The sequence below is a fragment of the Sitophilus oryzae genome, unplaced genomic scaffold, assembly GCF_002938485.1.
Source record: "Sitophilus oryzae breed Bouriz unplaced genomic scaffold, Soryzae_2.0 scaffold_810_pilon_pilon, whole genome shotgun sequence".
NCBI lineage: Eukaryota > Metazoa > Arthropoda > Insecta > Coleoptera > Curculionidae > Sitophilus > Sitophilus oryzae.
The window spans coordinates 4,059,033-4,081,102 of record NW_022147429.1 but is presented as its reverse complement, the minus strand read 5'-3'; the positions used below and the strand labels follow the sequence as shown (position 1 = coordinate 4,081,102).

The window sequence follows — 22,070 nt, the reverse complement described above, 5'->3', positions numbered from 1 at the left end:
GAGCAAACAAAGTTCACAGATGTCATTCGTAGATCCAGAACCCTTTTACGGCGTTGCAAAAATCACCAGGGCAGACCTAATAAGGTTGTAAAGGGCAGATCAAATTGCAAACCTGATAAGCAGATCTGCCAAAAAATGTCAAAACTGTAGCGGGTCTATTATTTAAAGCTGATAGGATTAACATCTTTGGATTGACTTAGGATAGCCTGGCAAATGTGCGGCTCTTTGTACTAGTGTGGTGATAAACCACTGTTAAATAACTATATGAATTCAATCTCCAAGTTATTACACTTTTTGAAAAGTATACGATTGGAGAATGTAATCTAGAAGTATGAAGAAGACATCGATGATAAAATTTACATTTGACTAATTTTTAATTGTTGACTTTCTTTATTCAATAGATGGAATTCTTTTATGGATTAGGCTTATTAATATATCCCAATACCTGTTAAAATTACGGACAAACTTGTAAGAATTCATAAGAAACAGTTTATAATAGTGGTAAGCAATATAACCAATTAATAACTTTTTTGTTTTCTGAAAACAGGAAACTGTATTTTTACCTTTCTATCCTTGGCGACAGATCTAATTCATCCAAACGAGCCTGAATACGCATTTTTTCCCTTTCTACTTCTGATAATTTATGTTGCAACTTTAACACTAATCCTATATCTACGTTGCTTTCCAATTCAGACTTAGCATTTGAATCACTGGTGGAAGTTGTGGGTGTTTGATTTTCATTAGTACCTAAAATTATTAAAAATCTACTTAATGTATCTTAACTTGTATCTACTTAATCTGTATGTAACTTAACAGTTTGCAATCTTTATTTTTTTATTTAAGCAATCAACTAAATTGTGTAGTTACTATCTACAGTAAATAGTATAAAACTCTACTTCGAGGTTTGTATTCTACTTGATTTACACCTACATCATTATTAAATGTTCATTATTACAATAAAGGTAAGCCAAAATAATTGTCACGGGATTATAATAGATGAGGCAAGTAAAAGTAAATAATGTAATAATTTGAAAGTCATTTTAGTAACGTCAACATTACATATATGCCTAGCATATATGGTTGTAAATAAAATGAAATAAAAATAATTCAACTATTAAAAAATAATTTTATATTGAGTAAAGAAAATACAGTAGTAGAATTTTATATTCCACACTCTCTTTATATGTTAGACATATTAAGGCATATAGTTCATATCAAATAAACTTTTAGTCACGTGATTAAGCTTGACAGGCACAGCGTTGCCCACTTTGACATATTTTCTTTTAATCGAAATGTTTTAGGAAACAAAAATAAATTAATTATAAATATATAAACAGTTATTATTTACATCAGCAAAACTACCGCTTTCCCGTTCAAACTTTTCTAATAAAGTTGCGATGAGTTTTTTACGACTATTAAGCTATCTTGTAAACTTCGCATTAAAAGAGGTTCTAAAAAAAGAACAATGTTCGACTGCAAGTTCTGCTAGTAAAAAAAATTAAGCTTAAAGTAACACAACACAAAATTATTTATATCATTTAAACCAAAAACTCGTAATACAAAACTAAAAGTGTCAAAACGAATGACAATACCAGGATATTTAAATAAATAAATGTGGCAACTTGGCATTTTTTACAGCAGAGCTACCACCTGAATCGCCAGCGGGAAATTTAAATTCCAGTTAGGTAGCCCGGCGCCAAATATGTCCATGGTTGAACAATGAATTTAAAAATCGCAGTCTCGATTACGTAACTAAAAGTTTAATTGTTATCGAATATATGTTATACCATTAGTTACTCACCATTCCAATCAAAATCTTCCACCCTTTCCCTATTCTTCCCTGAAGTCGATCTGACAGAACCATACCCATGATCCTCGGGAAGATCGCTAATATCAATTGTAGATATACCACTAATGTCACTGACGTTCCTCTTATGATTACTATGAACGTAATGACTAAGTTGCTTCTCTAATTGCTCGCAGTGTTGCTCCATCGAATGATATTCTTGCAATAATTTTTGATAGGCCTGTCTCTCTTGATCTGCTTCTGTTTGTATTTCGTTCTTTTCTTCCTCCATTCGTAGCTTAATATCTTCTTCTGCACCTTTTTCGTTGATTTTCAGCATTTCGATTATATTCTCGTATTCTTTTTTTAGTTTTTCCGTTTCTTCGGTCCAGTGCGATCTTTGGTTTTCTACTTCTTGTCGGTATTTTTCCTGTTCATTAATCAGATCGATTTTTTCGTCTTTTTCTATAGCTAAATCTTCTTGCAATTTCTCTATGACTTTGTTCTTTTCTATCAAAAGATTATTGAGGTTCTTCACTTCAATTTCCAATGCCTTAAATGTGGTTACTTTGCTCCTAAAATATAATTAATTAACTTAGTACTAAACGTATCTTATTTTACCTCTCACTAACTTCAACTCTTTAACATCATTTTTGTAAGTCAAAAGTTCGGTGTTTGTTTTTGTGAGATCATCAATTTTCTGTTGTAAACTGATAATTTTGTTTTCAAGTCCTTTATTAAGGGATTTCACGTGTTCAATTGATCTTGCTTCGATTCTCAACCGCTTGTACTGTTTTCTTGCTAAGAATCTTCTGATTGCCGCTTGGCACACGATAATCTTTCTTTCTCTGACTGCGTATCTCTTCCTAGCCAAATATCCCCGAATATATCTTTGTAAAACAATAGCCTGCAAAAATTATGCATTTCCATATTATTAAAATTCACCATTTATGACTTTATGTTATTTTTTTTTTAAGATAAGATTTGCATTGATCATCTCACCTTTGCATTATCCTTAATGATGCTAAAACGTCTTCTAGCCAAAAATCCTCTGGCGTAACATTGGATACCTAAAATACAATCACGTTTCTTGCGATATATCAGTCGTGTTATCCATCCTCTGACGTATCTCTGGATAGTGATAGCTGCCCTTTCCCTTCTTATCGCCTCAGCTTTTCTGCGAAAAGAATACATGTATATAAATAACAGCAAAAAAGAAAAGAAATTAATTAAGAAATGTTTAACTTGTAGGGTTGGCTAATATTACAAATGAAGGGTCAGGAGAAGAAAGCAGGTAAGTTAATTTCTCTCCAAACACGATTTAATGTTCAAAACGTTACAAAAACTGTACATGAACTTATAAAATAGGGTAATAGAGATTCGTAAGAACTTCGTAAAGGTATTTGTTTACTACCATTGTAGCGGAAAAACGTACGAACTCAGCAATGAGCTGCCTGGTTTTTCCTTTTTGTGCTTGGCTTGCTTGCTGTTTTTCTTTTATAGTACAACTTTGACGCTATACAGGGTGCTATAAATTCGAGGTACGAGCATTGGTATCTCGGAAACCGTAATAGATACGAAGATGGTTAAATTGGGGCAAAGTTGCTCCTTGGAATGTTCACCAAGATTCCATCAAAAAAGTTCTAAAAACTTCAAGGATTGCTGAGTTTTTTGGAAAACGGATTTTTTTGAAAATCAATTTTATTTTTTCCTGTCATTACTTTTTAGAAAATTAAAAAACTAATTACACATTCCCATAGCCACTTTATTAGGGCTATATGACAGTATTTTTAGATTTTCAAATTACCTGATAATTTGTGAGATACAGAGGCCAACTTAATTTTTTTAAACACGGACCTGCATTTTTTATTTCAAGTTTTGAAATAACTCGGTCTCCTGAGTAAAATGATATGCCATACTTTATACTTTTCTTTTGTTTTGGGTAGGTACCTTAACAATAACAAAACTATTTAATTATCATTTAAAATAATTTTAAGTCCGGGTCTCTGGGTTTTTAAATTATTTAATCTGATTATATTCATCGCAATAATATCGATCAGCTAATTAACATTGAATAAGGAAAATCGAGCCAATTGGAAGATTCAAATAAATAATATCCAGGTCAGCAATTTATAGATATTATTTTTAACTTTTCTTATTATGAATATGAAATTTCATTGTACGATCTAATAATATGTATAATATTAATCGTAGTTATTATAAATAAATCAACTTCTACAAACTAGTTTCTAATGCTCTACATATGTTAGAAAGGGTCACAACCCTACCTAATGCACAAATTTATTTTTCGTTCAATCTTATTTATAGCCCTTTGAACATATCTTCTTCTTATAGACGACAGGAACCTCTCTGGTCATTATATTGTTCTACCATTTCCAATCCATTTTTCGGGGAAACGATTTGATTGTTTATATTATATTATATTATATTTATATCATTTACTTTATATTACTTTCAAAACTTTAAATAATGCAGGTCAGTATTTAAAAAAATTAAGTTAACCTCTGTATCTCACAAATTATCAGCTAATTTGAAAATATAAAAATATTATCAGATAGCCCTAATAAAGTGGCTATGAGAATGTACAGTTAATTTTTTTATTTTCTAAAAAATAAAGACGAAAGAGTAAAATTGATTTTCAAAAAAATCCGTTTTTTCCAAAAAACTCAACAATCCTTGAAATTTTAAAACTTTTTTGGTGGTATCTTGGTGAACATCCCAAGGAGGGGCAACTTTGCCCCAAGTTAATCATCTTCGTATCTATATATTACGGTTTCCGAGATACCAATGCTCGTACCTTGAATTTGTAGCACCCTGTATATCTTCTAACTAGGTTGATTTTTTCCCAATTTTGCGGCTTTTAAAGATGCTTACGCTCAGTCTGAACCAAATACACCGATTATTTAAATATAGCAAAAAAATTGATGTGCTTTTTTCCCCCTGACCCTTCAAATATAACAAATTTGCATACTTGTAGTTCAACATTTACTAACCTTCTTGCTAAAATTCCTCTTCCATATTTCTGTATTAACAAAGCGGATTTTTTTAGTTTCTGATACTTTCTTTTGGCAATGAACATCCGGATTGTCTTTTGCATCATAATACAGCACTTTTTTAGTTTATCGGCTCTTAGTTTCTCCAAGTAAGCTACTTGCCCAGCCCTGAAGAAAATTTTTGTTTTTCCAAATTGGTACATGTCGGAATTTTTTATATGCAGCTTTAGAATATTTTCGCAGGTCTTTTCCATGCTGTTTTTGTTAATGTCCTTAAATCTGCATAGCACTCTGTATCTGTAGAAGAAGTCTAAATAGTTCCAACGGCTTGGATATCCTGAAATTTTTTTTATGACAATGGTATACCCATATTTTTATAAAATTGGTTTACTCACCAGCTGCTGATATCCTGATTGTTTCTAATACTCCGCACGCTCGCAGTTGTTGCACGGCTCTCTTGGGGTTAAATTCAAAACCTGTTTTACTATCATTAGGTTTGATACAACGGACGTAATGAGGTGTCGTAGCATTCAGTGTGGTCATTAAGGCGCTTAACGATTCTCTGAATTGAGAGCCGACGGATTTTTTATGCGATTTCTTCGATCCAGGTTCGATTTTAGCGGATACCACTTTGAGCTTCACGTTGGACACTTGGAGTTTTTGGGACTCGCTGCCGCTGAAGAGCCGATGAATAAATGGATTCTTGCTAGCCTTAATTACGCTTATTTGTTCTTCGATGACTGTGTCGCGATTTTTTTCCAGGAAACCGCTACTTTCATATTCCACTCTGTCGGCGAAATGATTGATGATGAAGCTGGATCGGCCGAATCGGCTTTTAGCAAAGTGGGAGTATTTCGCGCATTTTGAATAGAGTTTTTCGGTCCAGGAAGCGTCACTACCTTTGGGCATCTAAAAATAATATCCAATATTTGAAATAAAACTAGTATGTCCAACTTTCACTGTCTTTATTTTCTGATTTACACAACTGGGACGCTTTCCTTAAAGTAAGTATTGTAACATTAAAACTGTTTTTAAGTTTTGAAGTACTTTAAGGAGTATCTTAACAAAACAAGACTATAAACATCGAAAGAAGAAAAAATCTGCATTTATAGTATTTCTGAAGTCAATTGAAAGTTAAGTCCTTTTTCAAGATGACGCCGACAAACGCACCGACAAAAACAGTGCCGAAATTAAGAGTCCCAATTTATTTCAACTGATTTTAGAAAAACTATACCAGATAGCCTGTGAATGCAGTGAGTCGCATATTGGAGAGACAAAACATGGGAGACAAAGCATCCTCGTGACGAACATAAAAAACTATGTGCAGGTGAAACAATAAAGCAATAAAGTGGGTCTTAAAATGAATTTAGCAAAAACTAAAGTAATGTACAATGAACTAGTGGAACGAAAAGATATTCTAATAAATAACACAACACTGGAAATAGTAGAAGAATATATATATTGTTACGGATTCCGTGGGTCCACTATTTAAACTCACGATAAAATACTTAACGAATTTATTTGTTTCACTCTGTACACACAACTTATACTATTTACAACACAACTTATGCAACTACTATTACTCTAACGGTATTTCGCGGTATTATCAAACTTCAGACTATCTTCAGACTTGTCCAACTGTCAAAGCGCGGGCCTTATATACCCCCTGGCGATTGTTTCTAGATTTTTCTAAAGAATTCTATAATTTTCTTTTACTTTCTGGCGAATGCGTCAGGTTCCTCAATGCACGTTGCGATTATTTAGCAGTTATGCAACCAGTAATACACCTTGACATTGCCCCCTTCTCAAATTTGATCGTCCCGATCAAGGTTTCCTGTCTGGTATCTCTTCAATCGATCCAGATGAACTACTTTCATCTTACTTCTAGGGCTGCGTTGAATCCGGTACACAACATCATTTATCCTCTTGATGACTGTATAAGGACCTTCCCATGCTGGAGTTAACTTTGGGGACCTCCCTTTCTTGCGCTGTGGGTTATATAACCATACCATATCGTCCTGTTGAAATCCCGTAGAATTAGCTCTGAGGTCGTAACGAGCTTTCATCCGGTCACTGGCTAGCGTAATCTTACTTCTCACGGCCTTATGAATTCCCAATAACCTTTCCTTCAGTTCATCCGCGTAGTCCTCTACGTTCGTGGTGCTGTCGTCTGGTGATCCGAACACCAAGTCACAAGGCAACCGTAATTCTCGACCAAATAAAATCTTCGATGGTGAAAGTCCGGTGGTGTTGTGAACTGCACTTCTATATGCCATTAGGAATAGTGGTATATGCTGATCCCAATCTCTTTGATGTTCATCCACCATTTTCGAGAGATGTTCTTCAATGGTCTTATTGAATCTCTCGACCATCCCATCAGACTGCGGATGTAAAGCTGTTGTCCTAGTCTTGTGAATACCAAGCAGATCACACATCTTCTGGAACAGTCTTGACTCGAAGTTCCTTCCTTGGTCAGTGTGAAGCTCTAAAGGAATTCCAAATCTACTGAAGACATTATTGACTAATACTTCAGCTCAGTCGATGCTTCTTGGTTTGGAATGGCAAAAACTTCTGGCCATTTACTGAAATAATCCATCGCCACTAAAACGTACTTGTTGCCCTTGTGCGTTTCAGGGAATGGGCCTGCAATGTCAACAGCGATTCTTTCGAATGGCAGTCCAACGTTATATTGTTTCATTTTTCCCCTAGATCGAGTGCTTGGTCCTTGGCTGGCTGCACAAATTTTACATTGTCGACACCATTTCTTGACATCTTCGCAATAATCCACCCAGTAAAAGCGATCTCTCAGCTTGCTCAAGGTCTTGTTTACCCCAAGATGGGCTCCAGTTTTACCACCGTGAATTTCTTCCAATACCTGGGTAACTTTCTTCCTTGGTACCAGTAACTGAGTTGTTACTGTGCTGCCATCCGCACTTTCCCATGTGCGCTTTAACAATCCATTCTCAATAACCAGTGAATTCCACTGAGCCCAGAGAGCTTTGAAAACGAGCCCTCTGTCCGCAATATCCTGCCACGGTGGTCTCTCGCCGTTACCTTCCTTGAGCCGTAGTATTGCTCCGATGTCTGGATCTTCCATTTGATCTTTCCTCAATTGTGTCGTCGTCCACTGTTCATCGGTTCCAAGTTTAAAACTCCTTATCATGACAGTGCCTTCACGTTGTTCCGTTTTACAGCAGTGCTTACAATCGGTTTGACAGGGTCTTCTGGATAAACCGTCTGCGTTACCATGCATTTTTCCAGCACGATGTTGGATGGTAAAGTGATACTGTTGGAGCTTCTCGAGCCATCGTGCTATTTGACCTTCAGGTTGTTTCATCTCCATAAGCCACTTGAGAGCCGCATGATCTGTCCTAATTAAAAATTCTTGGCCGTACAGATATTTATGAAAATGATCAACTGCCTTCACAATTGCTAGCAGCTCCTTCCGGGTAACGCAGTAATTCCTTTCTGGTTTGGATAGAACTCGACTGTAATATTCTATCACTCGTTCTTCGCCATCTTGCACTTGTGATAGCACTGCACCTATGCCGATATTGCTGGCGTCGGTATCCAGGATATACCTCCCTTGTTGTTGCGGGTAGGCTAGAATAGGACTTGAACATAAAGCCGCCTTAAGTCTTCCAAAGGCTACATCACAATCGGTGTTCCATTCGTAGCCGACTTCATCACCTGTAAGTCTATGTAAGGGTGCAGCTATATTGGCAAATCCCTTGACAAATCTTCTGTAATAAGTGCATAAACCCAGGAAACTTCTAAGTTCATGTTTGTCGCGAGGTTTAGGCCAATCCTTGATTGCAGCGATTTTCTTCTGATCGGTGTAAATTCCGTTTGCCGAAACTACATGACCCAAGAATTCCACTTGTCGCTGGAATAAGCTACACTTCTTCGGGTTCAAGTACAGGTGCGAATTCCTTATGCGGCCGAAGACTTCTTCTAAATTTCGCAAATGCTCCTCAAAAGTTCTTCCCATAACCAATACATCGTCGAGGTAAACCAAGCACGTTTTCCAAGTTAATCCTCTTAACACCACCTCCATGAGACGTTCGAAAGTGGCTGGAGCATTGCATAATCCAAACGGCATGACCTTGAATTGGTATAGTCCGTTTCCTGTAGAAAAAGCCGTCTTTTCTTTGTCTTCCTCGTCCAGACCAACTTGCCAGTATCCACTCTTTAAGTCGAGAGTGGAGAACCAGCACGAACCTGCCAGTGTGGTTAACGTGTCGTCTATACGTGGCAGTGGGTAGCTGTCCTTCTTAGTGACGTCATTGAGCTTCCGATAGTCCACGCAGAATCGTGTACTACCATCTTTCTTCGTCACCAAAACAACAGGAGATGACCATGGACTCGATGATTCTTCGATTACTCCATCTTCTAACATCTTATCTACCATTGTCTCCATTTCTTGATGTTTGGAAAGGGGCACCCTTCTAGGACGTTGTCGAATCGGCTGAGCATGACCAGTATTAATCCGGTGCTTCACAAAATCCGTTCTTCCGCTGTTGTTCTTCTCAAAAATACTGCCATGCTTTAGCAGGAACTGCTTGGTCTTCTGTTTCTCCTCAGGTGTTAGGTGATCCCATGGCTGTTCTAGATGTTTTAGTGTTTCTTGGGATGCCTTTGGTGTAACAGCTGACGACACTTCATCACATCGGGTGACACTTCTTACAGGTTCGCAGATGGCTATCTTGTCACCTTTTTGGATCTTGACACAATTCGGGAAAACATTCGCAATTCTGATCGGTATATTCTTGTCGGTGTTCACCAATGATTTTCCTACTAAGTACCTATCTTGTTTCTTGTCGCCACTTTGTACCAGTCCAACACAGCACCCAGCGATTTTCTCCACTTTACCGAATATGATCTTCTCGGTATTACCAGGTATCACCACAGTTTCCGCTGATCTTACATCCATTTGATCATCCATTCTTCCTGATCCCTCGTCTGGAGATAACATAAACTCTTCATTTCCGATATTCAGGATATTTCTCTGGTGATCGAACGAAAATCCATGTTGACGAATCACATCCATGCCCAAGATGAAGTCATCTTCAATATCTGCCACTAAGACGCTATGCTGGAACTTCAAATTTCCTAACTTCAGTTCGACGATAGCCTCTCCCCGTACAAAGGCCATTTCCCCCGTAACTGTACGTAAACATACTCTTCTTCTCAGAGGCATCAGCTTCAACCCTTGCACTGAGTTGGCCCGTACCAACGATACCATAGCGCCAGTGTCCACTGTCATTCGGATTCTCCTACCATTGACCTTCCCGTCGATCACCAAACTGTCAGCGGTTCTTCCTTAACTCCTAATGGAAAAAATCCTGGGGGCTCTGTTCTCCCCAGTCAATACTTGCCCCTTAGTATTGACTGATTTTAGTTTTCCTGGTGCCTACGTTCTCTGGATGGTGAACGGGATCGCATTTGAACGCGGCAATCCCGTTTGATGTGGCCATTCCTGCCACATTTATAGCACCTTATGTCCTGTGATCTTCTATGGTTCTCTGTCTGGGTGTTGTTGCTACTCTTGTTCACTTTTAACTCACATAGTTTACTAAACATCTCCTCCAAACGTATGTGAGAACTTCCGGGCTGTTCCTCGACCGTTACCGATCTTATCTTCGGTCTAGGGATGGCGCTAAAAGCAGCTTCAATTTCTAGCGCCCTGACCAGTGCTTCGCTGCTGGTAGAAAATCGGGATATTTGCAGCGCCCTCTGCAATTCATTGTCCCTCAGTCCGCTGATAAAGCACTGAGCAGCCAGTTCTTCCCTAAATCCTTCCGGTGCTTCTGGATACGCTAGGTGTACCAGGCGACGTAAGTCTGTTTCAAATTCCTGCAGACTCTCTCCGGACCTCTGCATGCGTGTCTTGATCTGGGCCTGGTAAAGTTGACGTCGATGTTGGTCGCCATATCTTCTGTCCAGTGCAGCGACCAAAGTTTGGTATTCCTGCTGTTGGGTTGCGGGAATAGTTTGCAAGAGTTCCAGGGCAGGGCCACGCAGCGCGATGACAAGTGCCGCTGCTTTCTCCTGGTCAGTCCATCCATTCGCAGCAGCCGCTGCTTCAAACTGGCGGTGGTACATCGTCCAGGTGGTTTGTCCATCGTAGGTCGGAGCCTTGAGGTTCGCAGTTCCATGAACGCCAGGTGTCTTTACTTGTACCTTGGTCTTCTGTAGGCCCATCTCTAATTTTTCCATTTTCTGCTGAAGGCGTTCCTCAAGATCTTCTACGGCTTCTTGAAGGTGGATGTCTTGCTTTTTTTCCAGTTCTTCAAAGTTCTTCTTAAATCGGTTTTGATCTTCTAATTTTTCTTTCTGGCGACGCACTTCTAAATCTTCAACAATTTTCTCCAACCGTTCTTGTCTAATTTCTTGATTTTCAAGAATTTTCTGAAGCCGGTCCTGTTCTTCTTGTTTGTCGTGCTCTCGTTGAACTTTGAAATCTTCGAGAATTTTCTCAAGCCGGTCCTGTTCTTCTTGTTTGTCTTGTTGTCGTTGAATTTTCAAATCTTCGAAAATTTTGTCTTGCCGGTCCTGCTCTTCTTGTTTTTCTTTCTTTTGACGCGCTTCTAAACTTTCTAACATTTTTTCTTGATTTTCCATAAGTATTTTCTGTAGACGGTCTTGTTCCTCTTCTTTCTCTCTTCTCATATTCTCCATAAAATCGCCCAATAATTTGCTTACTTCCTCCATTTACTTCGCTTGCTCCCTTGTACCAACCATAAAAATACTTAAATTCGGTCTAAAAATCTTCCAATCCACTTAATTTCTTCTTAAAATCCTCTTGAATCCCACTTCCGACACCAATTGTTACGGATTCCGTGGGTCCACTATTTAAACTCACGATAAAATACTTAACGAATTTATTTGTTTCACTCTGTACACACAACTTATACTATTTACAACACAACTTATGCAACTACTATTACTCTAACGGTATTTCGCGGTATTATCAAACTTCAGACTTGTCCAACTGTCAAAGCGCGGGCCTTATATACCCCCTGGCGATTGTTTCTAGATTTTTCTAAAGAATTCTATAATTTTCTTTTACTTTCTGGCGAATGCGCCAGGTTCCTCAATGCACGTTGCGATTATTTAGCAGTATGCAGTTATGCAACCAGTAATACATCTTGACAATATATTTGGGACAACTAATACAGGGCTCGGGATCTCTACTACCAGAAATCAACAGAAGAATTAAGTTAGCATGGAGTAATTATGGAAGAAATTCAATCATATTCAAATTTAGAATGCCACTCCTAAAGAAGACAATATTCGACCAATGTGTACTATGACCTATGCATGCGAAACATGGACACTTAAAACGGACATCATAAGGAAACTGCAGGTCTCACAACGCTCAATGGAACGAAATATGCTGGGATAACCAAGAATAGAGTGGATACGACAAAGACCCAGGTAATAGATGTCATCCACTTAGTCTAATTCCTCAAATGACAATGGGAGACATGACAAAAAGAATGGACAATAGATGGCCCACAAGACTTACAGCATGGTACCCAATTAAGAGACCTAGAGAAAGACCCAATCTGAGATGGGACCATGATATTAGGAAATTAGCAGGGATAACTTGGCAGGGATAACTTGCATAGCCAATAATAGACAACAATGGGTCCAATTACAAAGAGAGTATGCGAGGGAGGCTACACCATAATTGTAAATGGTTGAATAAGCTGAAAATGATGATGATAATAATGATGACAGGTGAAACAATGAAAACGATGTGTTGTCCAAGCAAGATAACATACAGTGATCAGAAGACCAGAGCTCGAATTCTGCAACTTAGAAAACGGTCAGCGCTTTTTGACGCTCAGCGTATATGACGTTAATTTTCGCTTAACTACCGATTTGGGCATCGTTTGGTCATTTGATGCCCTTAGCGTCTTTACCCATTGCGCTAAGCGATTTGAAAACGGCTACCTTAAAGGATCGTTTTGCTTGTCAAACTGTCAGTAAAAATAGAAAAAAACGTGATTTTGTGCGTTCTTTTGCTCTTTAGTGAAAACTACTTCTTCTATAAATTCCTCCAATAAGTAATAAATAATTTACAACTTGGCAGCTATAAATATTGTTCAAAACATCGAAAATGCTGAGAAGCGTTTTAAACATTTCCCTCGTATAATAAGAATAATGACATATCCATAGAAAAATAGGACATAACTCAACAATAGGTTATGAAATTCACGTAGCCTTTGACACGTAGCATTGAAATTTTTCATCGTTTTATCCACATTTGACTATTAGCAAATTATTAGATACCTAAAAAATTCCGATGCTGCCAATATGTGCTCAACGCGTATCCAGAAAACGATTCGCACAACAACGAGAATACCAAAATCGACTGCTTGGCTTTCCGCTAATCGAAAAAAAATGAAAAAAGCTTTGAAAGCGTAACGTTTTTATGTCGAAGTTCCAGAATTCGGGCCCAGATGGTTTATAATAAACCTCATTGGAAAAAGTGCAAATTTAAAGAAGCCTTTTTATAGGAAACAATAATAATATCTTCAGCAATCCAAGTATGGTTAGGTTAAGCCTCAGTATGGTTACAACAGGCCTCTTGATAGGACATATGGCTATCAAGTGTTACCTGAACAAGCTCAACCTGTATCAAGGAAGTCTTTGCTGCAGACTCTGGGATAAAGATCCTGAAACAGCGGAGCACATAATATGTTACTGCGAGGCTATTAGAGATCAAAACATCCTCGGAGACGAACATAACAAACTTACACATACAGGTGAAACAATGAAAAAAATGTGTGGTTCGAGCAGGACAACATACAGTGATCGGAAGGGCAGATTATTTACAATAAACCTCATTGGAAAAAGTGCAAATTTAAAGAAGCCTTTTTATAGGAAAGAATAATAATATCTTCAGCAATACAAGTATGGAAATTTGCACAATATGGATTGCAATCACTTATAAAATGTACTAATGCTCAGTAGACAAGCATGACTGCACCCAACTCAAGTAAATGCCTTGCTATAATAATAATAATAATAATAATATAATAATAATAATAATAATATCGCCAGCTGTCCGCTGACCTATCCTAACCTCCTATCTTTCCACGCTCTCCTAAAATTCCACTTACCCTTATCCTGTCAACCTTCCCCAACCTGGCAGTTAGGTATAAAATGCAACCAAACCTATGGTAAACATGGTGAATACAAGAAATAAACGATATTCTCAGGGCGAGGGGGGACAGCGGGCTGGTCCCCTTCGGAATCGTCCAAATCCGCAGCCTGTCGAGGGTGTCAGCATGGCGGGTGATGCTGCCCCGAGATCTACACTCACCCAAACGCAAGAAATAGGACATCCTCCATCTTCAAGTGCTGAACCGGACACACCTGTTCCCACCGAAGATGGTACAGACTAACGGTACGTCGCAAGAAATGGACCAACGCCGAAACAGTGAAATCATGCGACTGTACTATAAAGTTACTAACCTGGAGACGGACTTTACAATGTACCGTGGCAAATTGTATGCACAATTTATAAAGGTTTTCCCAAACCTTAAACACTTAAGTGAGCAACGCATCGCAGATCAACGCAGGACCATAGTAAGTAGGAATCTTCTTTCTCAAGAGACACTGGCCAGAATCAAGGAACAAACAAGACTAGAAATCAACCCAGAAACAACTATTGACATACCGCCACAACCACCGCAGAGCGAAAGCATACGTGAAGCTGAGACAGAGACTGCACTACCGACAGAGATTACACTACCTACCGAACAAACCCAATTGGATTATCTATACGAATCAAACCTAATTAAGTTTTATGGCTCCAATCCCAACCTCAGACCATCACTTCCGAAAATAAAATACACAGCACAAACAACAACAATCATCGAGAGAGTTAACGCTATCCCTATGTGATAAACTGAAAACCAGTTTCAATTTAGAAGAAATACATGTACATATATACTGTGCGGCCCTAACTTGTCTTACACAAAATGGTCAAGATGTAGCCCAACGTCCTAAGGAAAATAAGAAACCTATACCACCCTGGAAAAAAGAATGTCTGACAAAATCAGCAGATTACGTAGAGACATAGGTCGCATGCAACAACTTTCTAAAGGAAACGATAGTGAAACCCTTTTAAAGAAGATATCAGAAGACACAACGACTAGATTCCGTCAACTAAGCGGCCAAACCCAGAAAGACTTTGTTATCGATACTCTAGACTCATTAAAACAACAGCTAGCAGTACATACAGACAAACTCAAACGGTACAAACGAAGCCACCTACGACGGATGCACAACGTCCAATTCACCCAAAACGAGAGGTGCTTCTACCGCAACCTTGGAAATAAGGCAAATAAAGAAAACCCCCAACACCCAAATGCCATAGACTCAAACCAACTAAATCAATACTGGAACAACATCTGGTCGTCACAAGGAGAGCATCAAATAAATGCCGCATGGATAAACCAGGAGCGTGAAAAACATCAGAACGTAAGAATGGAAGACACAATAATTACCCTGCGCGACGTTGAAAGTGCAATCAAAAAATTACCTAATTGGAGAAGTCCAGGGCGTGACGGAATTCACAACTTTTGATTGACCCCAATCTTGACAATGACAGAAACTTTGATTGACCCCAATAAAATGCCCGTCTTTCTAACGGAGGGAATTACTCACCTTCTACCAAAAACAGAAAACCCAGATAACCCTTCCCAATATCGACCCATCACCTGCCTCCCATCAATTTATAAGATATTTTCAAGCTGCATTAGCAGTAAAATATATACCTACCTGGTCACCAATAACATCCTACACGAAGAGCAAAAGGTTGCAAAAGCAGGGCAATGGGCTCTAAGGAACAGCTTGTAATAGACTCGGTGGTTTTGGAGCAAGCCAGACATAACAAAAGAAATCTCTTCATGGGCTATATTGACTATCAGAAAGCGTTCGACTCCATACCACACAGCTGGCTGTTGCAAGTTCTAGAAATCTACAATGTTGACCCCAAAATCTGCCGATTCTTTAAAGAGACCATGTCTTCATGGACGACTTCCCTCAACCTCAGGTCTGCTCCCTTTGACATAACATCGCCAAAAATTCCAATTCGTAGAGGGATATTCCAAGGGGATTCTTTTAGCGCCCTTTGGTTTTGTCTAGCCTTAAATCCACTATCGCGGATAATCAATGAAACAGGTTATGGATTCTCACTACGAACGAGAAACAGACGTCATCTCATTACACACCTACTATACATGGATGACTTGAAGATATATGCTGCAACAAAAACCAACTTGAAAACCTTCTGCGTACCGTTCATAAAATCAGCGCAGATATTGGAATGACCTTTGGTACGAGCAAATGTCAGACTGTTTCAATCATAAGAGGAAAACTATGCGAAACACCAGAATTGAATCTAGATGAGAAAACTATTATCTCCGCAATGTCGACTGAGCCATATAAATATCTTGGAATGCTACAAACACACAAAATAGAACATGGAATTATTAAAAACCGCCTATCGACCGCCTTCCGACTGCGACTTACCTCCCTTCTAAAGACAGGTTTGAATTCTAAGAACCTCTTTAAAGCAATAAACACTTATGCCCTACCGGTTCTTACATATTCTTTTGGAATAGTCAAATGGACCCATACAGACTTGGAATCCCTAAATCGCCTGGTACGAACAACCTTAACCAAATTTAGAAATCACCACCCAAGAAGCGCTACGGAACGGGTAACCCTCCCTCGAAATCTTGGAGGTAGAGGTTTACTGGATGTTGTTAATGTCTGTCGGGAGCAAATAAAGAGCCTCAGAGAATACTTTTTATACCAAGAACAGCAACCTTTACGTCACGGTGTCTTCAGCTGATGTCAAATACACCCCCTTGAACCTCAGTAGTAAACAATATGATGCTTTTCCAACTCCTACATCAATCACTAATAAAATAGCTACTTGGGGAGCCAAGGAGTTACACGGACAGTACCCAAATGAGCTAGATCAACATCACATTGAAAAGGCGGCATCATTGCACTGGTTAACATCGGGTTATCTCTACCCAGAAACGGAGGGATTCATAGTGGCTATGCAAGACCAAGTTATTCCAACACGCAACTACCGGAAACTCATCCTAAAGGAGAATATATCAGACAAATGCCGTAGATGTGATTCTGGAAGTGAAAACATAGAACACATTTTATCAGGGTGCAGTAATCTTGCGAGTACAAAGTATCTGGAAAGACACAACAGAGTCGCATCAATCATCTACTTGGAGATCCTCAAACAATTCAACATTGACCGAGAAATCCAAGAGCCCTACTACAAATATCATCCACCACCCGTAGTCGAAAATAATAGTTTTAAAATATACTGGGATAAAACAATCTTAACAAATAAAACCGTTAGAAGTAACAGACCGGACATCACGCTTATAAATAAAATTAAAAAACAGTTTTACTAATTGATATTTCTATTCCTAACAACAACAATATACAAAGCAAGTTTACAGAAAAAATAACAAAGTATCAAGATTTGAGAATAGAAATAAAAAATATATGGCAAATGGAATCGGTCCAGGTAGTCCCCTTGATTGTCTCAGCCATTGGAATTATCGGTCAACCTGAAAGAACAATTAAAAGTAATTGGAATACCTGAAAATACTTACCGCCTAATGCAGAAATCTGTGCTGCTAGATGCTGCTAACATTGTTCGTTCCTTTCTAGGTGATTAACAATAGCACCTTATCTTGTCCCCATGGACCGATAAGGCAGCTTTAAACCTGTTCTGAGCAGTGAAAAAAAAAAAAAAAATAATATTTATTTATTTCCAAATTATGTTAGAAAAAAAAACATAAAGAGAAATATCGTCAAACATCAAAATAAATATTCCAAAGCATATTAATTTTACAAAAATTAGATAAGTCTACTTACATAAACGGGAAAATATATAGAAAAAAATAAACCTAAAATTTACAATATTGGATATAATTCAACAATATTTCCTTAATCTTAATAACCCCATTGAAATTAAAAATGCTGGCAAGCTATAAGGCTATATATTTAATAAATAATTTTTTAACTTAAATTTAAATTCGCTTAACTTTCCACAGAGTCTAAGTGTTAAGGGCAGTTCATTATAAAACTTTAAACACATATTATACAAAGGGCTTTTTTCCGTAATCGCAAGTTTATGAGCGGGATAGTTTAGTAAATTCTTTCTAGTATTGTACTGATGTATTATGTTACTCTCAAAACATTCTCTATTCATGTAAAAATATACTAAACATTCATAAATATATAATGCATATACTGTCATAATTTTTTCACTCTTAAAGATCCCTCTACACGATTCGTTGAAATTCATTTTTCTTACAGTGCGTATTACCCTTTTTTGTGTTACAAACAGTCGTTGTATTTTGCTGTTGCTGCCCCAAAATATTATCCCATAGCTCATGACGGACTGAAAATTGGAATAATACAGTGTTTTTAGTGTTCTCTCATCCATATATTTGCTTATTACCCTAATTGCATAGCACACTGAACCCAGCTTTTTCAAAAGATATTCTATATGATTACTCCAATCTAAATGCTCATCAATTATTATTCCTAAAAATTTCGTGTGGTCAGATATTAATATATTTTTAGTCGAATCATATATAAGTGGTCTATTTGTTCGTGACAATTTTGTTCGAAAAATGATGACATTTGTTTTATCGGAATTCAGAATTAAATTATTTTCATTGAACCATCTAGATACATTATCTAATAAAATTTTGCTCTCGTCAATTAATTCGGGTAGGTGTTTTTTTCCAATTAACAGATTGGTATCATCAGCATAATTAATTATGTTTTGGTTTTGTCCATTTACTGCCAGATTTAAGTCATTTAGGAATAATAAAAACAAAACTGGACCCAATATACTACCCTGAGCTATACCGATGTTATTTGTGCGTATCTGGGATTTATATATTTTACCTTCATTGGTAATAGAAACTTGTTGTTTTCTGTTATTAAGATATGACTGTAGCCACTCGAGAGACTTCCCTCTAAATCCGTATCGTTCCAATTTTCTTAAGAGCAATTCTCGGTCAAGACAGTCGTAGGCTTTAGAGAGATCCAAAAACATCCCTAGTGCCAATTCCCCCACCTCCATGTGTTCCAAAACTCTCCGAACAAATTCAAAAATTGCTGTTTGAGTAGATTTCCCTTTTAAATACCCGTGTTGGTTTTGGCGTATCAAGTTACATTCTTTAATAAAAAACATCATTCTACTTAACATTGCTAACTCAAAGAGCTTTGAAAAACCCGGAAGAAGACTAATTGGCCTGTAATTATCTATTAACTTGGGATCGCCTTTTTTATGTATAGGTTTTATTAGTGCGGTTTTTAGCTCTTGTGGAAATATGCCTGACTTAAAGGAGCTGTTTATTAAATAACACAATACATCTTGACAAGCACCAGTTGACAATTTGATCAAGCTTGTAGGAATTTCATCATTACCACTACTATGTTTATTTTTTATTTTTGCATTTATATCAATTAATTCTTGAGGCGTTATTGGTCTTAAAAACATTGATTTATTATTAATTTCAGTGTTAATGCTATAGCCGCTTGGTAAATTTTGTAGTAGATTGGGAACAATTGATAATAAATGCTCATTAAATGTTTCAACCATTTGTTGTCCATTTTGATTAAGATTATTTGGAGATGCATCTTTATTATTACCAATTATTTCCTTACATATGCTCCACATACACTTCACTTTATTATCTGATTTTTCAACTCTGCCCTGATATGACATAGCTCTACATTGCTTTAATAATATGTCATATTGTTTTTTATATTTTTTATATAGTTCTTTGTAATAATGGTAATGTTTCGAGAGTGGTAGTAAAATATCCATTTTTTTCTTATGTTCTAGAATTAGTGGATTATCATATAAATGTTTCTTTTTGTTCTTTATTGATACTAGCTTTAAAGGAAAATGTTGGTTAAAAATTTCAGAATATATTTTATGAAAAGTACACCACTGTTTATCAGTATCATTATCTTGAACTTCATATACACTGGCCCAGTTTTGTTCGCTCAAAGATTCCAAAAACAATTTTTTATTAGTTTCCGTAAAAGATCGTTTATATACTTTACTATTTTTAATTATTGGTATTATTTTAAACACAATTTTTTGGGCTGTGTGATCAGATATGTGTGATTCAAAAACACATGTTTTTATATAGTTCATATTTGTAAATATATTATCTATGCAGCTAGAGCTATGTTCAGTTATTCGTGTGTTTTCTTTTATTGTATTTACAAAATTAAAACTATACATAAGAGACATTAGTTCACTTTTATTTTTATTGTCTTTTAATAATTCAATGTTGAAATCACCTGTTATAAGAGCAGTCATATTTTTAGACAGAATATATGTTAAAACATGTTCCATTTTACTAAAAAAACTAACTATGTTACCTGATGGTGGTCTGTAAATCACTATCACTACTATGTTCATCCCCCGAAATTGACACTGAATAGCGGCACATTCAAATGTTCCCGTCTCTGACAATTTGTTAAACTCTTCGATCACATGCGTTTTGACTGTCTCCTCGACATATATTGCTACTCCTCCGTGTTGTCCAGCTTCTCGGCAGTACTGATTTTGAAGTCGAAAATTATTAATTTTGATTTTCTCCAACTGTTCCATCGATTTCCAGTGTTCACAAAAACACAATATTTTGCACTCCGGATTGTTTTGCAGCATGTAATTTATTTTATCTACGGAGTTTCCAATAGACTGTATGTTTTGATGTATAATACTGATGTCCTCAACTTTATTATCAACTATATTAGGCTTAATATGTTTTATTAACTGTTTTGTATATTTTGCTGTAAAAAATGGTCGTATGTTGTATGATTTATAGTTTTCTTTACTTGAAGTAGAAATGCTGGACATTTTTGATCCCTGGCACTATGTTTACGATCAACTAGCCTAAGTCTTTTACAATTAGGACAATCTAAATTGGTTTCTTCCGAGCAATCCTTCGGGTGATGACTTCCTCCACATTTGTGACAACATTCTGGTGATTTGCAGTACTTTGAAACATGCCCAAAATTGCAACATTTAAAACATATTGCTACATTAAAATATTCCGTGACATATGCTTTCATCAAATCAAAACTTAAATTATTCCCTTTCATGATCCATTTAAAAAGCGTCGGTGGTACTTGAAGAACCCAGTTTTCTTTATGGATGTCTCTGCATGGTTTTTTAGTAATATATTTTATCTGTGTCTTTATGTCATTTCCAAAATTATCCTTGATGTCAGAGTTTTGTTCAATTAATTCATTAATAAATTGGTCAGAAGTATAACCTTTATCTATGCCAGTAACCATTATCATTGGAAACGTATTTTCTTTTTCCTTGAGTTGGAAATTACTGTTCGTACTGAGACTATCTTTAATTTTTCGTTGCTGATCAACATTATGAAATTGCATGACTACTCCGCCACTCTCCAGTTGTTTTACTCGTTTAACTGTTTCTCTTATTTGGTTTGCCTTTAAATTTTGTTTAATTTCTTGCACTACTGATTTAGGATTTTTTTCTTTTTCAATTTTAATTAACAATTCATATTTTTCTTCTTTAGTAGGTGTTTTCCATTTAGGATTCATTTGTGTCTCTTCACTGTTGCTTGTATTATTATTCGCTTTGATTATTTCGCTATATGTCCTCTGCTGAGTCTTACTTTTTACTTCATTGCTAATAGTTTGATTACTTTCTAATGGATTTCCTTTCAATTTTTCAACAGTTTGTTTCAAACTTGCATTTTCTTTCTCAAGTTGCCCCACATTATATGATAACATGGTAACTAATCTATGTACGTTAAACAGCGCATTTCTCGGATTTGACATATTTGTTTCATTTTCTGTACAAACGCTCACTTCTAAATAGTTGTGTATCACTCCCAAATAATCTAGTAGTCCTTCTAACGCATTTCTTGTGTTATTTTTAGAATTTTGTTCAGTTTCTGTAGAGTCGTTATATTTGTTTGTATTTTGTAAATTGTTTTTCGGAAATTTTTTCCTTATCTTGTTCTGTTCCAAATTACCTGGGCTGGAATCAGACCTAGTTCTTTTCCTACTCTGTTGCTCAGTATCCTGTGATATATCAACACTCGAAATGGAACATGTGGGTGATCTCATTATAGAATGCCGTGGTTTAAAAATATTATTGGTCCCCTCATTTTCTTTTGTTTCCAGAAACACTTCGG

General features: G+C 36.8%; 1 protein-coding gene across 2 annotated transcripts in view; it reads right to left on the bottom strand.

Moving 5' to 3' along the window:
- The window catches only part of LOC115889041 (unconventional myosin-Va), an 84,243-nt gene that overhangs the window by 11,670 nt on the left and 50,503 nt on the right, over window positions 1-22,070 (bottom strand). For both annotated transcript variants that reach the window (XM_030908956.1, XM_030908957.1), the window contains exons 8-13: window positions 5,196-5,709; window positions 4,801-5,137; window positions 2,789-2,963; window positions 2,419-2,693; window positions 1,802-2,361; window positions 564-747 (exon numbers count right to left, since the gene is read on the bottom strand). In XM_030908956.1, coding sequence (XP_030764816.1) covers window positions 564-747; window positions 1,802-2,361; window positions 2,419-2,693; window positions 2,789-2,963; window positions 4,801-5,137; window positions 5,196-5,709 — 2,045 coding nt within the window. The remainder of the gene's footprint in view (window positions 1-563; window positions 748-1,801; window positions 2,362-2,418; window positions 2,694-2,788; window positions 2,964-4,800; window positions 5,138-5,195; window positions 5,710-22,070) is intronic.